Source organism: Anthonomus grandis, chromosome 11 (genome assembly GCF_022605725.1).
Source record: "Anthonomus grandis grandis chromosome 11, icAntGran1.3, whole genome shotgun sequence".
NCBI classification, from domain to species: domain Eukaryota; kingdom Metazoa; phylum Arthropoda; class Insecta; order Coleoptera; family Curculionidae; genus Anthonomus; species Anthonomus grandis.
Window position 1 is genome coordinate 28,997,808 of NC_065556.1, and position 22,647 is coordinate 29,020,454.

The 22,647-nt window shown below is 30.5% G+C and overlaps 1 protein-coding gene across 1 annotated transcript; it reads right to left on the minus strand.

Moving 5' to 3' along the window:
* Window positions 1–20,955, minus strand: LOC126742386 (uncharacterized). The gene is made up of 4 exons (XM_050449035.1): window positions 20,732–20,955; window positions 19,002–19,307; window positions 10,787–11,023; window positions 1–369 (listed from the first exon to the last, which is right to left on the minus strand). Exons 1-4 carry the CDS (start codon window positions 20,828–20,830, stop codon window positions 145–147), a joined length of 867 nt encoding a protein of 288 aa, XP_050304992.1. The 5' UTR covers window positions 20,831–20,955; the 3' UTR covers window positions 1–144.
* Window positions 20,956–22,647: the final 1,692 nt, after the last annotated feature.

Genomic DNA, 22,647 nt, shown 5'->3' on the forward strand with positions numbered 1-22,647 from the left:
ATCAACAACACTTTATTATTTGACACTAAAAAATAATCACAACAAAACAATAAATTAAATTAAAACAATAAATAATGATAATAATAACTTAAAGATAGCACATACGAGACACCAATATGGTGGTACTAAAATCAATAATTTATCTTATTGGGTTCCATCGGGTACTTGGGCGCCATAAGCCAACTTTTGAGCTTGGGCAGCATCGAAGGTTCTGCCCCATCCGGGGCCCCCGTAACTGTCGTGGCCGCCGCTGCTCACGTGATGCTCATGGTGGTCGTGGTGGGCCTGAGGTACCACCTCGTAAGTCACGTGTTTCTCTTGACTCAGCAGCTTCTTCAAGCCGATGATGCCGGCCAACACAAGAGCAAGCTAAAATTAAAAAAATAAATAAATCAATTAATCTGATAGATAAACGATTTAATCGAGACTGAAAACATCTTTTTCACATCCGAATGTGCACAGTCAAATCGTGTGCCGCTTTCTCTTGGTCGGTATTTAATGTGAGGAATTTTATTTATATAAAATCCGCGCGCTTGTTCTCGCCTTTTAAGCGGATTTTCCTTTTCTTTTTTTCCATCGTTTTTATGGCCATTTATTACAGGTTGGCACGCTACCTTAAGGAACTACTGACCTCAAATTGGATGAAAATGGTTATCAAATTAGACTCTAAAAAAGTCCCTATTTGCCTCCTATTTGTTCTTAAATATTTAGAATTTAAGATGAAATATACGGGGTATTCCAGCGAAAACGACACAGAAGGATCACCCTTAAAATCTTAAATATCAAATTGAGTCGTGTTATGTCTTATTTTAAAGGCCTTTTTTGTTAATAATTAATTATTTATAAGCATAAAGAAGGCTCCCAAATATTTTTAACTTAAAGGAAATAAACACAAAATAAATCTTTATGTCTGAAATATTTTCTTATAAAATTTCTTTTTTTTTCATACAAACAAAACAAGGAAAATGCATGAAGCAATAGTACCTGTCTAAAGAAATAAAATTATTATTTGGTTCCTAAAAACTATTGCCACATTTTTATAAAATAATTTATTCATTTAATATTAACTAATATTTTAACGTTCATCTGATGCAAGAACTAAATGAGGATGATTATGATAGACGAGTGCAATTTTGTGAAACCCTTAATGAGTTCATCATTGTTAATTCACCTGTTATTTACTTTTCAGATGAATGTACATTTTTATTTACTTTTTTTGTACGTTTTTACTTAATGGATACGTAAATAGTCATAACTGGCGCTACTGGTCAGATCCTGATCCTGGATAATTTTGCAAAGTTAATACCCAATTTCCTGCATAAATATTTAGGCAGGAATCTTTGCGGACTGCATTTTTTTACCCGGAAATTTAAATGTATCAAGATCTTTTGGAAAATGTCATTGAAGGCGGAAATAATTATGATAAAGTTCAAATCGTTTTCTAACAAGATGGTATCCAAGGTTCCAACATGACGTAAAAATTTTAATTAGTGTTTCTAAATTTTGATCAATAATTTTTACTATCGCAATTAAGGTAATTAGTAGATAAAATATAAGAAAAACGATTATTTGTATATAGGGATAATTAAAATATTTATTTAAAGTTAAATTAGTTAGTTGATTTATTTGTCTTGAATTTCTTGTCTTGAAGTCCTATAAAAAGTATTATAAATCTAGGTAAAATAAATTTTTCATTTGATGCCAATCTAGTCATATAAAAATATATTACTAGTATACCTACAATTATTATAATGTATCTAAATCAGTAAATTATTCTTGAAAATTTACATATTAGAATTGTCTGCGTTAAAACTCACTTCCTAAGGACAGAGGGTGGTTTATAAAAATAAATATAATAGAGAATAAAAACTTTAAAATCAAAAAAGAAATTGTAATAACAGGAAATAGTTTATGTAAAATATTAATTTTGGAGGTGAATGAAAGAGGGTTCTCTTTTCCGAAAGTTTTAACAGAAAATCTAATTTCTGGTTTACAAATTCAGTATTTTTATTAAATTATTAAACAATGCTAATATTTTATACTAATTTTTTATTTTTATTATTCTTTACAGGGATCTTGAAATTTGTGTTAAAAAATTTCCATTTTCTCTTAATATTATTAAAATTAGAATTTATTGTTTTGTCTAATTCAGTTTTAGTATTAAAATTTTATCTTTTTCTTATTTTATAGGGTTAGATTTATTATCTTTTACATTAATTTTATTGAGACTCTGGGTTTGTGCTTCAATAATTTTAACGAGAGAAAATGTGTATTAAGAGAATTATTATTAAATAATATTGTTATGTGTAATACTTTCCTTGATACTGAGTTTACACCTCATTTTTTATGTATTTTTTTAAATAAGTTTAATTCCCAAGTTATTTTTAGTTATGGATCTTGATGATCTTGATGAAATATTTTCGGATCGTTGCATTGGAAAAAGGAGTCCGTGTATCGAATGGCCTGCTAGGTCGCTTGACTTGACGCCACCTGATTTTTTTATAGAGGCATTTAAAAACTAAAGTTTACGCTACCTAAGCGGAAAACTTACGCCAAAGGGACATAAATAATACCCGAAGTTCTAGAACTAGAAAATATCAGACTTTTTCAGAGCAAAACCTTTATTCTTGTATTTTTTTCTTACTACGCTCACTTACAGTTTCAGATTGCCCGTACCATATAGTGAGCAAATAAAAAAGTCTTTTGTAAGTGTATTGATAAGGGTTCTCCTTGACTTCCATTAAAATGTTAAATTTTTATTCCGATAAGTGATATGTCCAATTAGTTTCCTCATTTCCGATATTATAGGATTTACTTTATTCGACCATGTGTATCCACTTTCAATTTCTTGAAGTACGCACTTGAAGTCTGACGAAACCTTGAGGTTGATTGAAAAAAGTGCTTCCCTAATAGCAACAGTTTCAGATCTAAATACGCTGCAATGCCTATTAATTTGATATCTAATATCTAAGAGGGAATATAGATTCCTGCTCAATTACCTTTAGCATTTTTTGAAGCATTTGTATATATTTGTACGCTCTCAGAGTGATTTCTTATTTCTAATTTAAGCAGGCTTTCATTAAATAAAGAGTATTTAACTATTGTACTTTATATGGACTTAAATAGTCAAATTGTAAAAACTACAAATAGTAATTAACTCTAACATTGGGTAAAATACTTGTTGAAGCACATCAAGTTTGCAGATTTAATTCCAAGGGAGGTTCTATTGCTTCAACTAAAAGTGCTTTAACACGTGTAATAAGTAAGGCTTTATATTGAATTTTATCTATCTTCAATAGTAAGCTATTAGAGGTAGATTCATAGGCATAATCTTATGTAAGACTTATAAAAAATTAAATCCGTCGTTAATTCATAGCCCCATTAAATTTTTGTAACGTATCTTAGAAAGTTGAGGCCTTTTTCACATCTGAGGTACTTTTATTCCAAAATCAACGCAATATTGCATTGAGGAAATTCAAGGCAACAAGGGATATACAAGATTGGGAGAATTATACATTTCTGAGAAATCATACTCTGGCTACAATTAGAAGAGAAAAAAAGAAGCACCTAAATCTGTTGTGTAACGAAAAAAATAATACCAATATTCCGGAACTGTCTAATCCAAATCAAATTAACATCTTTTTTTCTCAATTTCTTCAAAATTCTGCGAATTGTGATGAACAAATTCAGTGTTATAATATTGGTGTATTTGATATTAGCCTGCATTTCACACTTAATCTTGCAACTGTTGAAGATGTAAGTAGAATTTTAAATATTAATATTTATATTATTTTAATTATTTGACTGTTTAATATGTATCAAACTTGCTGTTTTTTATAGAAAAAGAAAACTTTTTTTGAGTTACATTATAATTGGGAATGTTTCTTTAAATATAAAACATGTTATAATGTTGGTTTATATACTATGAATACACCCTGATCTGGTTCAGTGGAGAAGCTATATAAAGCTAGACTGCGCCAGGTTCAGGTACTTTGTTTTTTTTTGTATCAAGTTTGTAATGAATTTGAATAACAAAAGACATTTATTATTATTATTATTATTTAGAAGATATGCTTTTACTATGCGGTTTCAAAGTAAGTTTTTTGTTTAAAAATCCTTGTAATATTGATAACATTATACGCTGCAAAAAAATGAAGTTAGTGGGTCTTTATTTTCAACAAAGAAAGTGACCATAAAAAAGACATTTCTTTATATGGGTAAGAGTATCTTTAACCTCCTTCCTCTTGAAATTAAAACAGTATACTGTCATGTAAGACTTAAAACAGCTTTAAGGAAAATGATGGTCTCAAAACCATATTACACCCAGGATGAATATTTCTAGGTAACTTGAATTGGAATTAATTCTAGTCTACTTTTCTTTTATACAAGGAAGTCCAGTTTAAACGTCATTAATTTTAATATATGATAGAGAATTTAAAAAGAAATTTACTTTCATTGTAACATTTTTCTCACAAATGTTTAAGTGTGTTTAAGTTAACAATAATTAGTTGTTTATTTATCATAACTTTTAAACTAATAGCTTAATTTTAATTAAATTTCGCATGCAGGTTATTGTAGTCGATCAATGACTGATGAAGCCAGTTTTTAAAAAAAATTGTCAGTGGCGTAACATAATGGAGGTACTTTTTTGCCTTAAATCTGTGAGGTAATAAAATATTTTTTTTATATAAGAAGTCAACTGTTAGATTCTTCATTTAATTTGAAAAAAAAAGTTATTCCTGCAAAATTTTGATTTAGAGCACTTTTTTTAAATATTTTAGTTTAATTGTACAGTTGCCAAAATGCCGCAAAAACTTTGAGAAGAAAAGAAAATTAGGCTTAAATCTTAAATTAAACCTGTCAAATGAAAGTATTTCTGAACAATTAAATGAAGATATTTTAAAAACAGTGCGTTTAATCAAAATTGTGCAGTAGTCACTTTTTTTTCCAAATTAAATGGAGGATCTAACATTTGACTTAAAAAAAAAATTTTATCACCTCGCAGATTTGAGGCAAAAAATGACCGAATCCTTCCGTATGTAACGCCGCTGGCAAGTTTTTTTAAAAATTGGCTACATCAGTAATTGACAATTTACTACAATAACTTGCATGCGAAATTTAATTAAAATTGAGCTGGAGCTAAAAAATTAAAACAAATAATTATCCTTAACTTTAACACCCTGTATCTTTGTTATTAAACATTTGTGAGAAAAATGTTATAATGAAAGTCTATTTCTTTTTAAATGCTCTATCACGTATTAAAATTAATGCCGTTTACCTCGATCACCTTGTATAATTCGTGTATAAATTTTCATTGTATATTCTACAGATTTCCCATTTTTATATTCGACAATCGAGTCGTTCTGTATGCTGTGATATTAATTTGTAATTTATTAGAATTAATTTAGTTCATAATAAGGCATTTTTGTCATTGACTTTATTTGTGATAAAAAAGCTAATTTTTTTATTTAATTGAATTGAATTGAATTGAAATAGGTGAGACCTAATTGAAGCACTTAATAAATTGACCTAATTTAATAAACTTGTCTTATTTAAATGATATAAGGGTAGGTATTTCTTATCGAACTACCTTTCATTGGCAGTAGGCAGTTATTCCTTGCTTTTCTTAATTTTATTATGACTCAACATCAAATATTCTTCTCAGAAATTCAACAAGTTGTCATTATTAAAAAAGATCTCAGTCACTTTAAAGTATCTAGTAATATTTAAAAAAAAACATTAAAATTATATGACACGCGGTTGTTTTTGGCGATTTTAGTAACTGTAGGATACTTCCATGTAACCTTTATACATCTCTTTGAAAAATTAAATGAACGCATTTAAGATTTAAATAGATGAATTACTAATCAAAATGCCTGTGTTTAATTTTTGGCTAATTTCAGAGTAATAGTAATTTCAATTTAAGATCTCATATCCAGAGAAAGTTATATTCAGAACCTTTAAAATAAGATCTGGAGACCCCTGTTTCTTTCTAAGATTTTAGGAAAGATTTTACCTTCTCCTTCCTGACATAAGGATGTCTTGCTTATTAAAAATCATCTCTTTCAAAAATAAAATTGACATATAATTGCGAAAAAACAGGAACAATCCCTTACCGAAAATTCTAATAAAAAAGCGTATATATTGGCTGCTTATGGCTTACTGTGAGCCACATTAACCCATCAACAATATACTGTCTGTTTATTGGCAAAAACAATGCCCATCTAAAATATTTACTTAATGAATTGCTTTATAAGAAAAACAGATAATAAAATGCCTACTCTAGGCAGCGAAAACAATCATTACGCTCTTTTTTTATTCAGCTAAAACTTTCATTCTAACTCGACCTTCTTATGTACTTGACGTATCCGTTTTGAAAGTTCCAGTCAGTCAATTTCTCTTAGTAGTCGTTTCTGATTTTTTTTTCCTCTCGCCGAGGAAAAGTTCAATTGACCATTTAAGGAAACAGGTCTCGCCATCTGTTAACATTAAACCCAGAAACGAGGGTCATGAACAAGAAGAAATTGCTTTTATATTCTTGACCTAGAATGAGTAGAAGAGGCCGTGGGCGGCACCTGCTGGCGTGTACTTGACTTTAAACTTAAGATTTTGGCGGAAGAGAAAGTTGCGCGAATGAGTGAGTACCTGGTTGCCTAAGGAAGAATGTTTGATGAACATTCGTGAGAAGTGCAAGGAAATATTTAATTAAATAATAATAATATTAATTTAAGAAAAATGTCACAAATTAAATAAAATATGAGGTATAATGACAAATACAGTACAGATATCTTAATATGTTTGGGACAGAACAGCATCCATCATCATTAGTTCTCTCTTCAATTTACAGTCTTCCAAACTTCCCATTTTTCCAACAACATTTTTAATTTTTTTTTTAATTGACATAGTTACATAGCTTGTGTTTATTTTAAACGCTTGTAAGTGCCACTCATTTTGTATTAATTTTAAGATATTTTTTTGTTTTTTGTTTCTTTGTTCACGACCAATTCCTTCTAGTATCCTCCTGATGAAGGACATTGCTGCATCCGAAACGTGTTAGGAATGTTAACCTATATTTAAAATAAACGAATGAAATGCACCTATGTTTCTTTTTTTACCTGAATTAACGACTCTTTTGCAAGTATGGACTTAAATTTAATTTTCTTAATTACAAATTCTAACGCCTTTTTTTGATAAAAATTACTACAAGCTTCATGTTTAATTCAATTTTCCTGCATACAGTTCTGATTACAAATTTATTTAATGAATGCAAACTTTACACGAGTAAAATTATATTAATTATGCAACCCTTTTGTTTATTTACGTTCCACAATAAAAATGTTTTTATAGTTAACGTAATTTATTTTAATTTATTTAAAGTAGAGAAAGATATTATTGCTATTCCTGAAGAATTTTATTGGAGAGATTATTACTTGATTTTTATGGTGGTGCGAGGCCTTTGGCCACGCACAAGGTGTCTTTACTACAAAATTATTGTAACAATTCATTCTTGTATAATTTTTGCACATTGTACAAGAAATTTTGAACTTGTACAATTTGCAAAAATTGTACAAGAATTCGACAAAAAAAATTATTATCAACATGCCCATAACTCAAAAACCAAAAAATTTGTACAATTATTACTCGTGGAAATTGATGAGACACCTATTTTAGAGTTTTTTAAAAATTGTACAAGAAGTTGGAAAAAAAATTTTTTTTTCTTAAAAAAAGATTAAGAAAGTTATTTAATTTGTAAAATTATCACCTGCAAAAATTGAGGCATGTTTTACAAAAACCGCACATGTCCAAAATCAACGAAATTGAGCTAGTGGCACCATCTAATTTAAAAATATGATGTTTTTAATATCCTAAAATACGATTCTACAAAAACGGCACAAGTACTAAGATAGAGCTAATTGAAAATTCGATAATTCTGCAAAAAACACACATGTCCATTGTTTTTCCACCAAATACAGCATTAGTCCGTGCGACAGGATAGGACATGTGCGCTTTTTGTCGTAAAATCTCGCTGAAGCGCTCGAATTATTAGTCAGTTTGTTATTGTTTTGTCTATAAACCAGACGTGTTCTTGTGATTTTTGACTGGAGGTTAGAATTTGCGTTTTCTTGCTCAAAAATTATACTTAAAAAAATGCAAGATCATGAACTAATTGGCCTACAAAAAAGCCAAAGAAAATAAAGAAGGAGACAGTGATCAAAGAGTTAAAAGTTCATGGTGAAGAGCACATAAATCACAAGGGCAAACGTGTTTTCGCACGTAAAACTGGCGAAGCATGCAAGTATGTTAGAGGGTATATTTTTTAAATGTGGGTTTTCCAATAAAAAAAATATTTTTTTATAGTTGCAAAAATTCCTGTTTTTCCAAAGTTGCTGAAGAAAAAAGAATTGCCATTCTTACCCAGTTTAATAATATGACTGACAGAAATAATCAAGATTTTCATTTAACTGGTCGCATATCAATGAACCATATTATTAAAAGGCGTCCCCGATCTGAAATGAATAAAAAAACTCACGGTGCTAGTTTTACTTACAAATTAAGGATGGATGAATCTGAAATAAAAGTGTGTAAGAAAGCTTTCCTTAGCCTATATGGCATTAAAGATGCTCGTTTAAGGCGAATTCGAGATTCCCTTATGACTAGTGGAGCTTCTCCCAACGACAGAAGAGGAATACATGAAACTAGGCCAACAAAAACTCCAGATCACATTACAGGACTTCCATATAAAATCATTTTCCGCTAGACGCTTGCATTATTCACGTCGTAAAAATCCAAACTGTTCCTTTTTACCAGATTCTCTTACGTTAAGGGATATGCATGGAATGTTCCTATAAAATTATAATATAAAAATACCATATAAAAGTTACTGAAAAGTATTTAAGACATATTTTAACATTAAATTTGAATTTCCAAGATCTGACACTTGTTCAGAATGTGACAAACTTGCTCAGCAACTAAACCGTACAGATCTTAGCATAGAAGAACGAAATAGATTAGAATTAGAAAAGAAGATACACCTTTGTATAGCTGAGGCTTTTTTTGACCTAAAACGAAAATTTAAAATCAAAGCAAAAGCTGGAGAAGTAATGTGTATTAGTTTTGATTTTATGCAAAATTTGCCCCTTCCTCACATACCATCGAACCCTGTTTTTTATAGCCGTTTGGTATACATGACCTTGGAACTGATAATGTTTGGATGTACACTTATCTTGAAAATGAAGCCAAAAAAGGTGCCAATGAAGTCACTTCGATGTTACCGCATTTCCTTAAAAACCACATCCATAACCGCAGTTTGGTTATTTTTAGTGACGGTCGCCCAGGGCAAAATAAAAATTACGTAATGGCTCATTTTTTGTACACCTTGGTCAATATTCTAAAAATCGTTGATTCAGTAGAATACATATTGCCAATGAGGGGTCATTCCGTTTTGCCAAACGATTCGAGAAAAAGAAAAGGCGGCGCCTGGAGGGACCAGAGGATTGGGATAATATCATTTTAAATGCCAGAATGAAACCTGTCCAATTTAATTTGATAAAAATGAAGCAGTACGATTTTTTTGATATAAAAACTGCGACCTGCAACTTTTTCCTAAAAACTGCAAAGTCAGCTATCAACATTAAAAAAATTAGGATTATGAAAATAACTAACCAAACATCTTGACTTTTTTTAAAGGATTCATACAGTGGCCCATTCAGAAGCAGTCTTGTGGCCAAAGCAAATTTATCATGCAACATCCAACTGGAAAGGCTTTACAAGGAACCTCTTCCGTTTGCTTCAAATAACTGAGAATTTAAGATCACTGTTACCGTTACTACGTCTTGTAACTAATAAAAACTATGTATTCTGGATAATACTTAGAAGAAGATGATAATAGTAGTGGATGTGAAGATTAATTTACTACAAACTATTAAACTAATCCTTGTTTAGAATTTATTTTATGTTTAAATTTGTTAAATAAAACGTATGTTTTTTCTTTTTTTCCTTGCAAAAACAACTTATGTCCAACAGTTTTTTCAAATTTTTGATAAATATATTAGAATTATTTTTTTTTAAACAAGCATTAAATATATTAGTCTAATATACGCTGTAATTAATAAAAAAAATATGAAGAAATGAATTTGTTTTAAAACAAAATGTTTTTTTCATTTCCTGAAAATTTTGGATTTTGGACATATGTCTTTTTTGTATAACACGCCCTAATTGATGAGATACCTATTTCAGTGTTTTTTGAAAATTGTACAAGAAGTTGGAAAAACAATTTTTTTTTGTGAATAAATAATTATTTTCTTAAAAAAAAATTATCAACATGCTTATATTTCAAAAACCAAGAAAGTTAGACTTTTGAAAATTTGTACAATTATTATTGACACCTATTTCAGCTGTTTTGGAAAATTGTACAAGAAATTACAAAAAATGTTTGCGGATTTTTTACTTCTAATGTTGTTCACACGCAAAAACCACAAAGGTATTTTTAGTACAAATTTTTCAAAAAATACAAAGTCCTATTAACATTTGGTAAATACAATTTCTAGCTCAATTTAATAATTAAATTATACTAAAAGAAGCCTTAGGCCTAACCAGACTCCTTGCATCGCTAAGAAATCTTTAATCGATCAAACAACAGTAGTTGTCACTTTCTTTTGCAAATATTACCATGTTAATAAGACATTTAGCATAACTGTACTAAACGTTTACTAAGAGGCGTCAATATTTACCATTATAATATGTACTTTTACCATTACCACTGGAAAACTCCTTCCTATTGACTTACCTTGCTCACTAACAAAGCCTTTCCAACCAATATAACCAAAGCTTTGAAAGCCAGAGCCTTCAGGAGGCCAATTTTCATCAGTACGGCGGCCATGATGCCTCCCATGTTGTTTCCTTGATCTTTCTTTTTGCGTCCTTCCTCTGTGGCAGTTTCAATGGGTCTAATGGAGAAACCGAGGTTCAAACCTCCGTTTTTGTCACTGCCTCCTGACACTACCACGTCAGCAACGTCGGTTACCTTTTGAAGAAGAAGATGAAATTCATTAGATTGAGCTGTTTTACGCTACAAGTTGAAGGAAGCATATACTTCGTCTAGAGAGAATCATGAATTTATTATTTTTTCTAATTTTATTCTTTGCATAACATTTTAAGATTAAAGTAATGCGTCAAGTAGATTGTGCTGATAGTCGGCTATGATAAAGTGGCATGACAACAGTATCTATCAAATATTGTTAATTGTAAGCAGCTGATTGAAAATTGACACGCAGATAGACACGACAAGTTTGTAACACACGATCGCCCACTAAAAAACCCATGCTGATCAAGTAAAGACTCGTGCAAGGTTTTGATCTACATTAACTGTGACACCAGATGCTCTGACCTTGACGTCATTTTTCAAAGTTGATCATTGCCAACCCGTTACGTAATATCAAAATTTGAAGGGTACAAATTATGAAGATCTTGAATTTCAACTTTGAAAATGTTATGAATTATGAATGAAACGTAATCAATAATATTTAAGAATTTTTTTTTGGGTGATGTTGATAAGGTCAAATCGACGTCAAATGAACGACGTCTCTATAGTCATTTATAACCCCTTAAAGATATGAATGACGTACAATGGATGCGTTTACCTTAAAACCCAGTGGACCATTTAATAAATATAAAAAAAAATCTTTCTCACTTTACCAAGAATGCTTTACTACTTGATCTGTATTCTCTTTCTCTCTCTCTCTCTCTTCCTTATCTATCCTTTTTCATTCTTTTCTTGAATAATACATGCCCAGGCATGACAAATACCTCAAACAAATCTATTAGAGGTGAATATTCATTCGGATCACGTCCTGATATTAGAAGCCAATGTGTGTTCTACATTACTCATTACCCGTTGATAAGAATCGTAATTTACGACGCTGGAAACACCTGAATACGGTTATTAGTATACTCAATGAAAAGTTTATTGTGTATAGTAGAATTATGTATTTTACTAGAACGCAATGAGTTCCCTAAAGAAAAAAAACCACCCTTCAGATGAATGGTGGTTCTTGACAAAAGACGGGACAGTCTGGCGCCAGGGCTTTATTCAATACGTCCTGTTCTTTGTTAGGAATTCTGAAGAAAAATAGTAACTGAGGAATTCGATGGGTACAATACGAATTTTACTTACGTACGGTAAAACGCATTCTTGCGGGGGGTGTCAAATCCCCCATTGTCGGTCACACCTGCCTTTTGAAAATTACTTATTTTGTCGAGATAAGGGGTGTGAACGTGAGTCATTTTCAATTTCCTAATTAATAATAAGTCTATACGGGGAGATGATGCAAGTTGGAGTAAAGCACGTTTTCAGCAATTTCTGTTTATGTCAACTGTGTGAACATCTGGGAGACTACATGTTTCGATTATTTAATTAATAAACGTAGTTAATTACGTTAATTAATAAAGTATTGAGATTGGTTACTTAACTGGAGTCACCAGACTTTAATATTCGTGATATTCTTCTTCTATACATTGGGGAATTGCTCTGTAGACAGTACGAAGTTAAAAATCCTGGTAAGTGGAGCAGCCAGGACACCAAGGCAGATTTTGATAACGAAACCAGGCATAATTTTTAATCGCATTTTGCTGAAAAATAATTTCACATATAGAAAAAGGAAGAAAGGATGGAATGTTTATATAGAAAGGATGTTTCAAATGACTAAAATCGGAAAAAGTGCAATGTATGGGACAATTAAGAGGATAAAAACTGATCAGCAGATTTAGAAATCATCAACGAGGAATAATTATTTGTCCACAAATTGTGCTACCTGCAATAACACCTCTACAAAAGCAACGAATAATGGAGTTCTGTCAACGTTTTTAGGGAGATAATTGCAGTAATACCTTTATATCATTGAAGCGTTATTTCCAGACCATCTCAACAGAAAATGTTACTGTTCGAATTTCCCACTAAAATAATGCTTGGTGCTACATATCCCAATAAAGTTAATGGCATTGTTAGAGTTAATGGATATATAATAAAACGTCTCATGCCTTATATCCAGAGGGGTGGCGTTCTTAGCAGGATAATGCAAGATGACATACTCATGCTTGAATGCAAGAACGGAAACTGACAACAATTCTATGGCCAGCAGGTTCGCCAGATCTCAATTCTATTGAACACATAAATGGATTAATGAAGGTTAAACTGCAATGAGCAGATTTATGAATTAAAAAAGGTTTGATTTGCAGTATGGCAGTCCCCTACTTTTTGGTGTACCTGGACGTTTAGTTAACTGTTTAGAATTAAATTGAGATTGTATAAGCGATTAAATGAATTAATTGCTGTTATTTTATAATTCAAATAAAAAAATATAAATACTGCAAAATTATAATTAAAAATACTTTCTAGACGAACTATACATTCTATTTAAAATGATTTTAAAGTGTATTTTAAGTTTATTTAAAGGCAAAAATAAATACATATGTATTACTTTTTGTATATGGTTAAAAAAATTAATTATACATACTCGATATACAACGTAAAAAGTTCCTGTTATATTAATTATACATAGATGCTCAAAACGACAATTATTCAATAATATTCAAAAAAAAAAGACACTAATTAAACTCATTAATAATTTCGTGTTTCCTGAAACCGAAATGATAATTTATCAGTTTTCAATTAATCCGGCAGCTTGAAATTAATTATTAATTCGACTAGACAATATGGAATAATTGTTAATTAATTAAAAATTTATTATATTTAGTACTCGGTATAAAGGTGGTATTACAATGTAAAAAGATCAGTTGATTTTAGATTATTTTCAAACATAAAATAATAAGCTGGTAAGCTTCCAGAGGTGTTTTAAAAATTATAATTCATATAAGCTACAATAAGAATTAACGGAAATTGTTTGAAACAATAGTATTTCTGATGTAACTATTTTAGGAAACTTTATTCATTGGAGATTATGAAAATATTATTAATCATATGTGTCCCAGGGTTAAGATACTCCAATACCAAAAGTATGTATTATATAAAAAGTTTGTTGGTAATGGAAGTGAAAATAATTGGCTGGAATATACAGTATAATATAATTTTCAATATAATAAGAAAGGAGAACAGAGATTTTATGCAAGGATAATAGAGTTAGCTAAAAGCAACCCAAAAAACTTACCTGAAAAAAGACAAGTACATAAAATCAGGTTTGAAACAGAAATAATTAGAAAAGAAGCAGACATAACTGATGAATTTAATAAATATTTTGTATATAGCATTGATTGATAGTATAATAAAGAATCTACTACGTCCACAAAATGTCATGCATTTTTATATTAGAACCACAGTCCCACATAATAAAATATTTAGTCATTTTGATAAAAAAAATTTTATAATCGTGTTTTAGATGTTATTATAGATGTCAATCAGCAATAATGTCTTTCCAGAATCATCAGTCATCCCCGTTTTGACAGTAACCAATAGAAAATTATTTAATGAATATCGTCCAATAAATACGATGCCTATTTATGAGAAATAAATAACTAGAAGTGTTTATAAAAGAACAGTTGCTTGATTTTTTTAAATTTAAATTAAATATTTATTTATTTCCGGAATACGACTTGGCTTAATTATACGTAATATTTGCTAACTATAAATGTGCGGAAATAAATAAAACCGTAAGGCCTGCGAAAATCATAGATTTATAATATGTGGGATATATGCGTATTTATACAGGGTGGTTCAGAACTATGGGATCAAACTTGTAGGGATTATTCAGTGTAACAGTAGAAAACATTTGAGTATATGGACCCATGTCCGGAAAAGTGTCACTACGCCACTACGGCCCTAAGACGCGTTAAAATTTAGAAAGACGATTAATTACCTAAATAGGATTTAATGCATTTAATTTTTGCCTTTTTTACATGATATCACTATAAATTTATTCGTCCTACTTGAATACACCGCTTTAAAGGTCGCACATGATTTCGGCGGACTTGACTCAAAATTTTATACTCGTTTTGGATGATTTCAAATGCTGCTATAATTCGTCCATTGAAGCCTTGTTCTGCTTCTATTGGAGTTTCGTAGACTAAACGTACCCACAGGAAAAAAATCTAGCGACGTTAAATCGGGTGACCTAGATGGCCTAGAAATTGCTCCAACTCTGGCAACCGTGCCCAAACCGCTGAGCAAAATCTTCACGTACTTGTACAGAAAATAATCAGCAATGATTGCCCATACGTTGACAGACCAACGTTGCTGATGTTGAAAATCAGCAGATATACATTTTTTAAACACTGATATTGACATTTTGAACAATAATTGTTGTGATGATATCATATACAAAAGGCAAAATTAAATGCATTAAATCATATTTAGGCAAATCATCGTCTTTCTAAATTTTAACGTGTCATAGGGCCGTAGTACCGTACACTATTCCGGAATAACCCCTAGAAGTTTGATCCCATAGTTCTGAAATACCCTGTATTTATATAAGTTAAATGTACGTTCCTTGGTAAAATTTCAATTAACTTCTTTCTAACCCATTCTATCCAGTACATCCCTATCTCATCTATGTAGTCAATCTATAGTGCTCTAATGCCAAGAAACCCTTTACAAATATTTTTAGTGCCTTATCATTATTTATATGCATTCTCCTTTTTTTTGGTTGTCATCAAATGACTCTAAATTAATAAATTGGTGTATTTTCGGTAACCTTTTCTTTTCTATTCTAATAGCCATTTTTTAAAACTTAATGCAATTTATAAAATATTCCCTTAATTCTTTGGTATAAAGCGGTATACGTAGGGTCATAAAAGCTCCATAGATTTTTGTTCAATTTTTTTTAAATACCCTATAAATTTTTTTTATGTTTAATGTGTAATGTTTTGTAGTTCGGTTGTATTCTTGTGTTGCCTTGTTATCATCTTAAAGCAACATATTTGATGAATATCCAACGGACCACTCTCCCCGTATAGTAATTAATTCTTCATTAAATATTATTTAAAAAAAAAGTTGTTGCATTAATTCCTTGACTTACTTTATATACGTACTCAAAACTCCGTATTGAATATAAGAATATTGGCACGCGTCTAATATTTGTTTAATTTCTTTAAATTTAAATGTAATTGCTTGTAGAGTTTTTTGACGACATTCTCGACATGTATGTTCCACTTTAATAAATTATCCTGTATGTTCGGTTGGTGATGATTTATAGGCAAGACTGAAATAAAATAATTGTTCTTAACCAATCAAGGTTTAGGGAGAATATTGTTGTTAATATTAGTGTCGATGGTCGTTTTTGTGTTCACTTTCAAATTAAGCATATTGTTTTAAATTGGTCGAGAAGTTCAACGTATTTATTGTAAAAACTGTTTGTCTCAGTCTATAAGTGTGAAATACGGTGTATTACAAGAAACGATTTTAGGTCCATTGTTGCTTTTTGATATACAATGCTTTTCTTTAATTTTCTTTAATGCTTCAAATAGCCGTCGAGGACCTATGGAATGGCCAGCTCGCTCGCCAGATTTGACACCTCTAGACCTTTTTTTTATGGGGCTATTTAAAGCAAAAGGTGTATGGAACAGAAATATAACGAATATTTGTAGAAATATCGCTGATAGTCAATTTGAAAATGTTCGGTGTGAAATTTCGGACCGACTGTTCTTGTGTCAAAATTTATGACAGCCCACCTGACAGTTCTGGGTTATTTTTAGATTAGTTTGGTTTGGCAATTAATCATGACATGGCACAGACTCACGCCGGAGCAACGTTTCCAAATTGTTCAAATTTGTTTTGAAAGACATGGTTCTATTCGAGAAACACTTGGACACTTGGAAGCCAACATACGACGCGATATTGCCGAAATACAGCCTGCAGTACTGGAAAGAGTATGTGAAAATTGGACCTCTAGATTACGCCACGTTCATTTTCAAATTCATTCATATCAATAAAATATTTTGTGTTTAATTTCAATTTAAAATTCTCCGCCTCTAAAAAAAATACCCTTTAGTAGGTAAAGATATTGAATTTATATTCTAGGGTTATTAAGTACTCGTCAGGAGCTTAAAGATGATGTACTACAAGACCACCCTTTTCATTTATTTTTTTTCCAAGATGGCGTCCAGTAGCCATCTTGAAATTTTCATTTGTCAATTTTGCTTTAAAACATAGTATCCATTCATCAATTGCATTACCTCAAGTTTCAATATTTTGAATTGATCCGTTCAACAAATAAAGAGGAAGGGGGGGTCATTAAGCACTCTATATCAATGATATGGAAACAGTGTAAAATTATTTTGTTTGCTGATGACATGATGCTCTCTCTATACTCTGTACAGTGCTTTCATTTCAAAACGATCCTTAATTACTTTCTTAAAAAAAAAAAAAAAAAAAAAAAAAAAAAACACCTCAAATTAGATATACAGGGGGACGTTTAATTATGCATTTACTGATGTTCTGTCAATCACCTCCCCACCTCCAGCTAACGTCACTTTAATATGTCAAATGGGAACCTCCATCGTGTGATACATTATAGTAACAAATTTATTTTATTAAATATTCAAAATGCGCGCCGTTATTAGCAAGACAATAAAAAAGCCTATTTTCAAACTCCTTACGAACATTGGCAAGGGTCTGCCCGCTAATTTCTCTGCATTCTTGAAATATTCTATTTTTTAAATTCTCAATACTCTCAGGTGGGGTTTTATAAACTTTGCTTTTTAAGTAGCCCCAAAGAAAAAAGTCTAGTGGGGTTAGGTCCGGAGACCGCGCAGGCCATTCGATTGCACCACGTCTGCCAATCCACTTTTCTCGAAAATAACGGTACACATTCTTTACTTAAAAAAATAAACAATTTGCTTGAACTAAATGTACTGTTTGTTACTACATATTTTAACTTCTAAATTGCTTATATTTTTTTTGATGATCTATTATAAAAAATTTAAGAATTTTAAAATTATGCAGGTACCGCACTAAAAGTAGTCATTTAAAATACCAAAGTTTGGCGTAAATAAAATATTCATTATTTCTAGACATTTTCGCTAACTATTTGCTTACACATTTACCGATTTCATTGTTTTTGGTACCGTTGAATAGAGAATTTTACGCTCCTTACTAGGATGTATCACACGATCGGGGTTCCCATTCGACATATTAAAGTGAGGTTAGCTAGAGGTGAGGAGGTGATTGACAGAACTTCAGTAAATGTATAGTTAAACGTCCCCCTGTACATCTAATTTGACGTGTTGTTTTTTTTTTTTTAAGGACGTTATTAAGGGTGGATCGTTTTAAAATAAAAGCACTGTATATAGAGAAGGACTTACAACAAATGCATATAGGTCAAAAATCTGCATATTTGTGTAAGTGGAGAAAATATTGTTTATCATATCCAAATTAATTATTTAGGCGTAATATTAGATTGTAATTTAAACCTTCAAGCTCATGCGGATTATGTGATGTGAAAGTTTAATAAAAAAAAATTGGCTTGATACTCAAATGGGTGAAAATCTGCCCAAAATTACAGATTTAAAAATCGAGCTTAATGTCTACAAAGTAAAAATCTGGACTTTATTTAAATAAACGGTGCCAAAATAGACCTAAAAGATAACAATTTTTTAGAAATAAAATGAAAGAGAAATATATTTTTTTTAAGGTAATTTAATCAAAAATCAATTTAATATGCAATATATATACCCTTTTTTTAATTAATTTTGTCACGCACATAGGATTATCCAATAAAGAATCGTGCCGTTTCAAAATCAGCATTAAAATTTTAAACGAAAATTCAATTTCAAATGTCCGGCTCGTGTTCATTGTTTATTAAAACCTACGTAGGTACAAACTATACTAATTACAAAAAAAAAAAGAGGGCGCCGCTATAAAGCGTTAATTACCGCCCATCTAAAGAGTTAATTCATGTTTCAACTTAATCGGGGCTTCTTTAACATCCGCTTTTCTACCTAAGTACATTAGTACAAAGAGAAAATGTTTTATATAGGCAAAACAGAATACTTACATGCCACTTCATAGATCGGCTCTTAATAAAACTGTACAGCTTATCACCGATCACTGTGCTCAGCTGAGCTTCCTCGGACATCTGATCGAAATCCTTTAGGCTCCTGGATGTTTCCAGGGTCTCGGTGGTCTCGGTGCTCGTCTGAGTGATCTCGATATCTCCCAACTCGATTTGGGACTTTTTGAGCATCCGATTGAAGTACGTGACCAGTTTAAGCATCATGCATGAGGAAATGTCGTGGTTGGAGCATTTGTTGTTCAGTTTTTTCATTAGGGACTCTTCAATGGTCGGTTCATTGGAATTAACCTGATTAAAAAAAAATTAACGGTGTCAATAGCGAAGCCACACATTGATGATTTCTATCAAGAGTTATTTATTACCCGTGTCGATGCAAAAACTACTTACAGGTTTATTTTCTTATGACTTAAACCGAGTAATATAATAATTTTGTAATTTGTTATTTAACCGCTCTAGCGGGAATTTAAAATAAAGAAAATATTTCATTTTAATTATGAGTGGCTAATTAGGTAATGTTTACGTTTTGCTTCAGGTGGAGAACGGTGCGGCCATATGTACCGCGAGATAATTGTTAAACTAATGTATTTAAAAGTAGGTAAATGATGGAGCTTGTTAGGATAGAAAGATTTTAATTGGATGCCATATAATAAAATTTCGTAATAAGGAAAAACAGTGGTTTTAATTAGCTTTTACGGAAGCCATTTTTTGCGCATTAATTATTAAAATAAAATTTCAAAAAATTAACGGTTTTGGAAAAGGGGAATTTTTTGTTTGTTTTTCTAATTGTTTTCCAAAGAAAATTATAAATATTGATTAATTGACGTGTAAAGGGAGTAAATAAGGTCGTCTGCCTGGAAAATGACCTTGATATTTGGATGAAAGTCCGAAAAAATTACAATTTTAAAAGAAAAAACAGTTTTTGAGGAAATTGATTTTTTCCACTGGAAAATCGAAAACGTGATCATTAGTTAAAAATTGCTCAAAATACTTCTTTGAAAATTGAGCACGAATTCCTCAATTAATTTGACTGGATACTTGCTTCAGGGTTTTAAAAAGAAAAATGCATTATTTTGAAAAAAAAAAACAATTTTTAAGGAAGCTGAATTTTTCCATTGATATATCGAAAATCACTCCTGGGTTTTTTAAAAAATAATTATAATATTTTGAAAAAACCATTTTTTAGACAAGATCAATTTTTCCATTGACAAATCCAGGCTAACTGAAAAATTACTTAAAATATATTTTTAAAAATTTATTCACACGAATGTAGGCCTAAAGCTTTTAACTGGCAATTTAAACCTGAAATTTTTGAATAAAAAATAAAAATTTTTATTTTTTTTTTTGAATAGGAGTCTAGAATAAAAAGTCCTTGAATAATGATCTCATTTTCTGAATAAATCATTTACATATTCCAGGCTTCTGGGCGACAGGCACTGCTACTAAAAATACAAATCTTTCAAGGATAAAATTAAACCCAATAATTAAAATAGTAATTTCATATGAGTGATTTTAAAGTATCAATGCTTTCAACAAGGAAAAGATCAAAGTTTTACTTAAATTTCTAAATAAAACTATCATAAGGAATTTTTTTTGCAATCAGAATCAACAAATACCTAAAATTCCTTTGTAAAAACCTTGGTGCCCAAATGAAAATAAATTTCTAAAAAATCTAATTAAACCATGTATTAAATCCAATAGGTTTAGTTACTTACAGAATTGATATGGGGTGTCTGACTATCATCTACGACCGGTCCAGCGGCTACCAGCGCAAAAGAAACAGCAAACACGACACAAAGCACTGCACACCTCATATTGTCCCCTTTAAATTTATTTTAATAGAAAAGAAAAAACCAAAACAACAAATTAATTACGAATTATTCTTTTTTTTATATTTTTATTTAATGCGCTTAGCACATGACCAAAGTAACAAATAAAATGAAGAATGAAAAAGAAGTGGGAACATTTTATAGACGCTACCAATGAGTAGTGGTCGTACCCGGGAAGTGTGTCGTATGGACCAGCTGAAAGAAATTAGGGTTATGGCCAGAGGAGAAGAAGACGAAGAAGAAAATTTCGCCGCTTATTGGTTAAAAGCGGCCCGAGATCGCGATTGTTGTTTTATTTGGACGATTGCATTTTGCTGCCCCGTGCCGTGAGAAACGCCGACGATGCGATGGGGGCAAAAGTTGTTTTTAAGTGACAGTGAAATTTTCACTGTCGAGGTCGCATGTTTGAGCAGGTCTGGTTGAGCAGCATCTAATTCATAAGCTGACTTTTTAAGAATTTTTTATTGAGATGTTAAAAGGCTTTCGCCACTCCCTGGGAAATATCTTTAAAGTAAGTTCTTAAAACATCTAAAATGTCCTCCTGACGCACAATGTGGTAGGAAAGTTTGTACTTGAAATATAGTTTTTTGAAACTTGATAGAGGGAAGTTATTGCTGATTGCAATGGATTGTAATATATCGTACTCTTTTTTAAAGGCTACATTGGAGAGAGGTAAATTAAATAGATCTATAGAAGAGAGAGTTAAAAGCAGTAAACTTGTGTTGGCCAGGAGAAAGGGAATTAAATTGGATAATATTAACCGAAGCGGATGGTTTTCTGTACACTTCAAAAGTTATTCTATTCACTGTAAAAAATCTAGTGTTAATTTTAACACGCAAAAGTGGTCTATATAGGTCCACACTAGTGCGCGTTAAAAAACCCATTGGTAAAAAGTGGTTGTTTTTATTTAAAAAAAAACATTTATTTTACCCAATTTAGCGTGTTAATAAACGAACGAAAATAAAATTTAAAAAACCCCTTCCGTATTGTTAAAAGTATATTTTGAGTGTCAAATGTATTTAAATAAAAGTAAAATTTAATCACCCACTTTGGTTTAAATTAAATTTACACAGGTGCTTAAAATATTTATTTCGGGTTAAATATATTTAAAAAAAATAAAAAAGTACACTTAATTTATGGTTAATTGAGTTATAAAAATTGGTAAATTTAACTTATCTAGGGTTAAAATTATTTTTATTAGTGTAATAAAGAATCTATTTAGGTGGTAGTTTATACTTTAAATAAAATATATTTTCCTTTATTTCGTGTAATAAGTATTGAATTTTAGGCTTGAAAGTAATTTTTTTAGTGTATTTTTTTTATAATTGGAGTGTGTTAGCCGAAAAAGAACCTAGCGAGCACAATTTTTAATTTACAAGAAAAATATTTAAGTAAAGTATTTATGATTTATTTTAAAACCGATAATTATATTAAAATACTTCCAGCCGATAAAGGTAATGCTACTGTTCTTTTAAATATTAACACTTATGAAAATAAATTAAATTTAATAATTAATGATAGCAATTATTCTAAATTATCTAAAGATCCTACAGAAAAAATTGAAAGACAAATTTATAATTTACTTAAAAAGCATAAAAACCAATTTTCTAATATTGATAGATTTAAATTAACTCCACATTATAGTAAATCACCACATTTTTATGGTTTACCAATAATACATAAAATAAATGTTCCTTTAAGACCTATAGTTAGTAGCATAAATTCACCTACTCATCCTCTTGCAAAATATCTTTTAAATATCTTAACTCCATACACTAATAATTCTGATTCTTACATTAAAA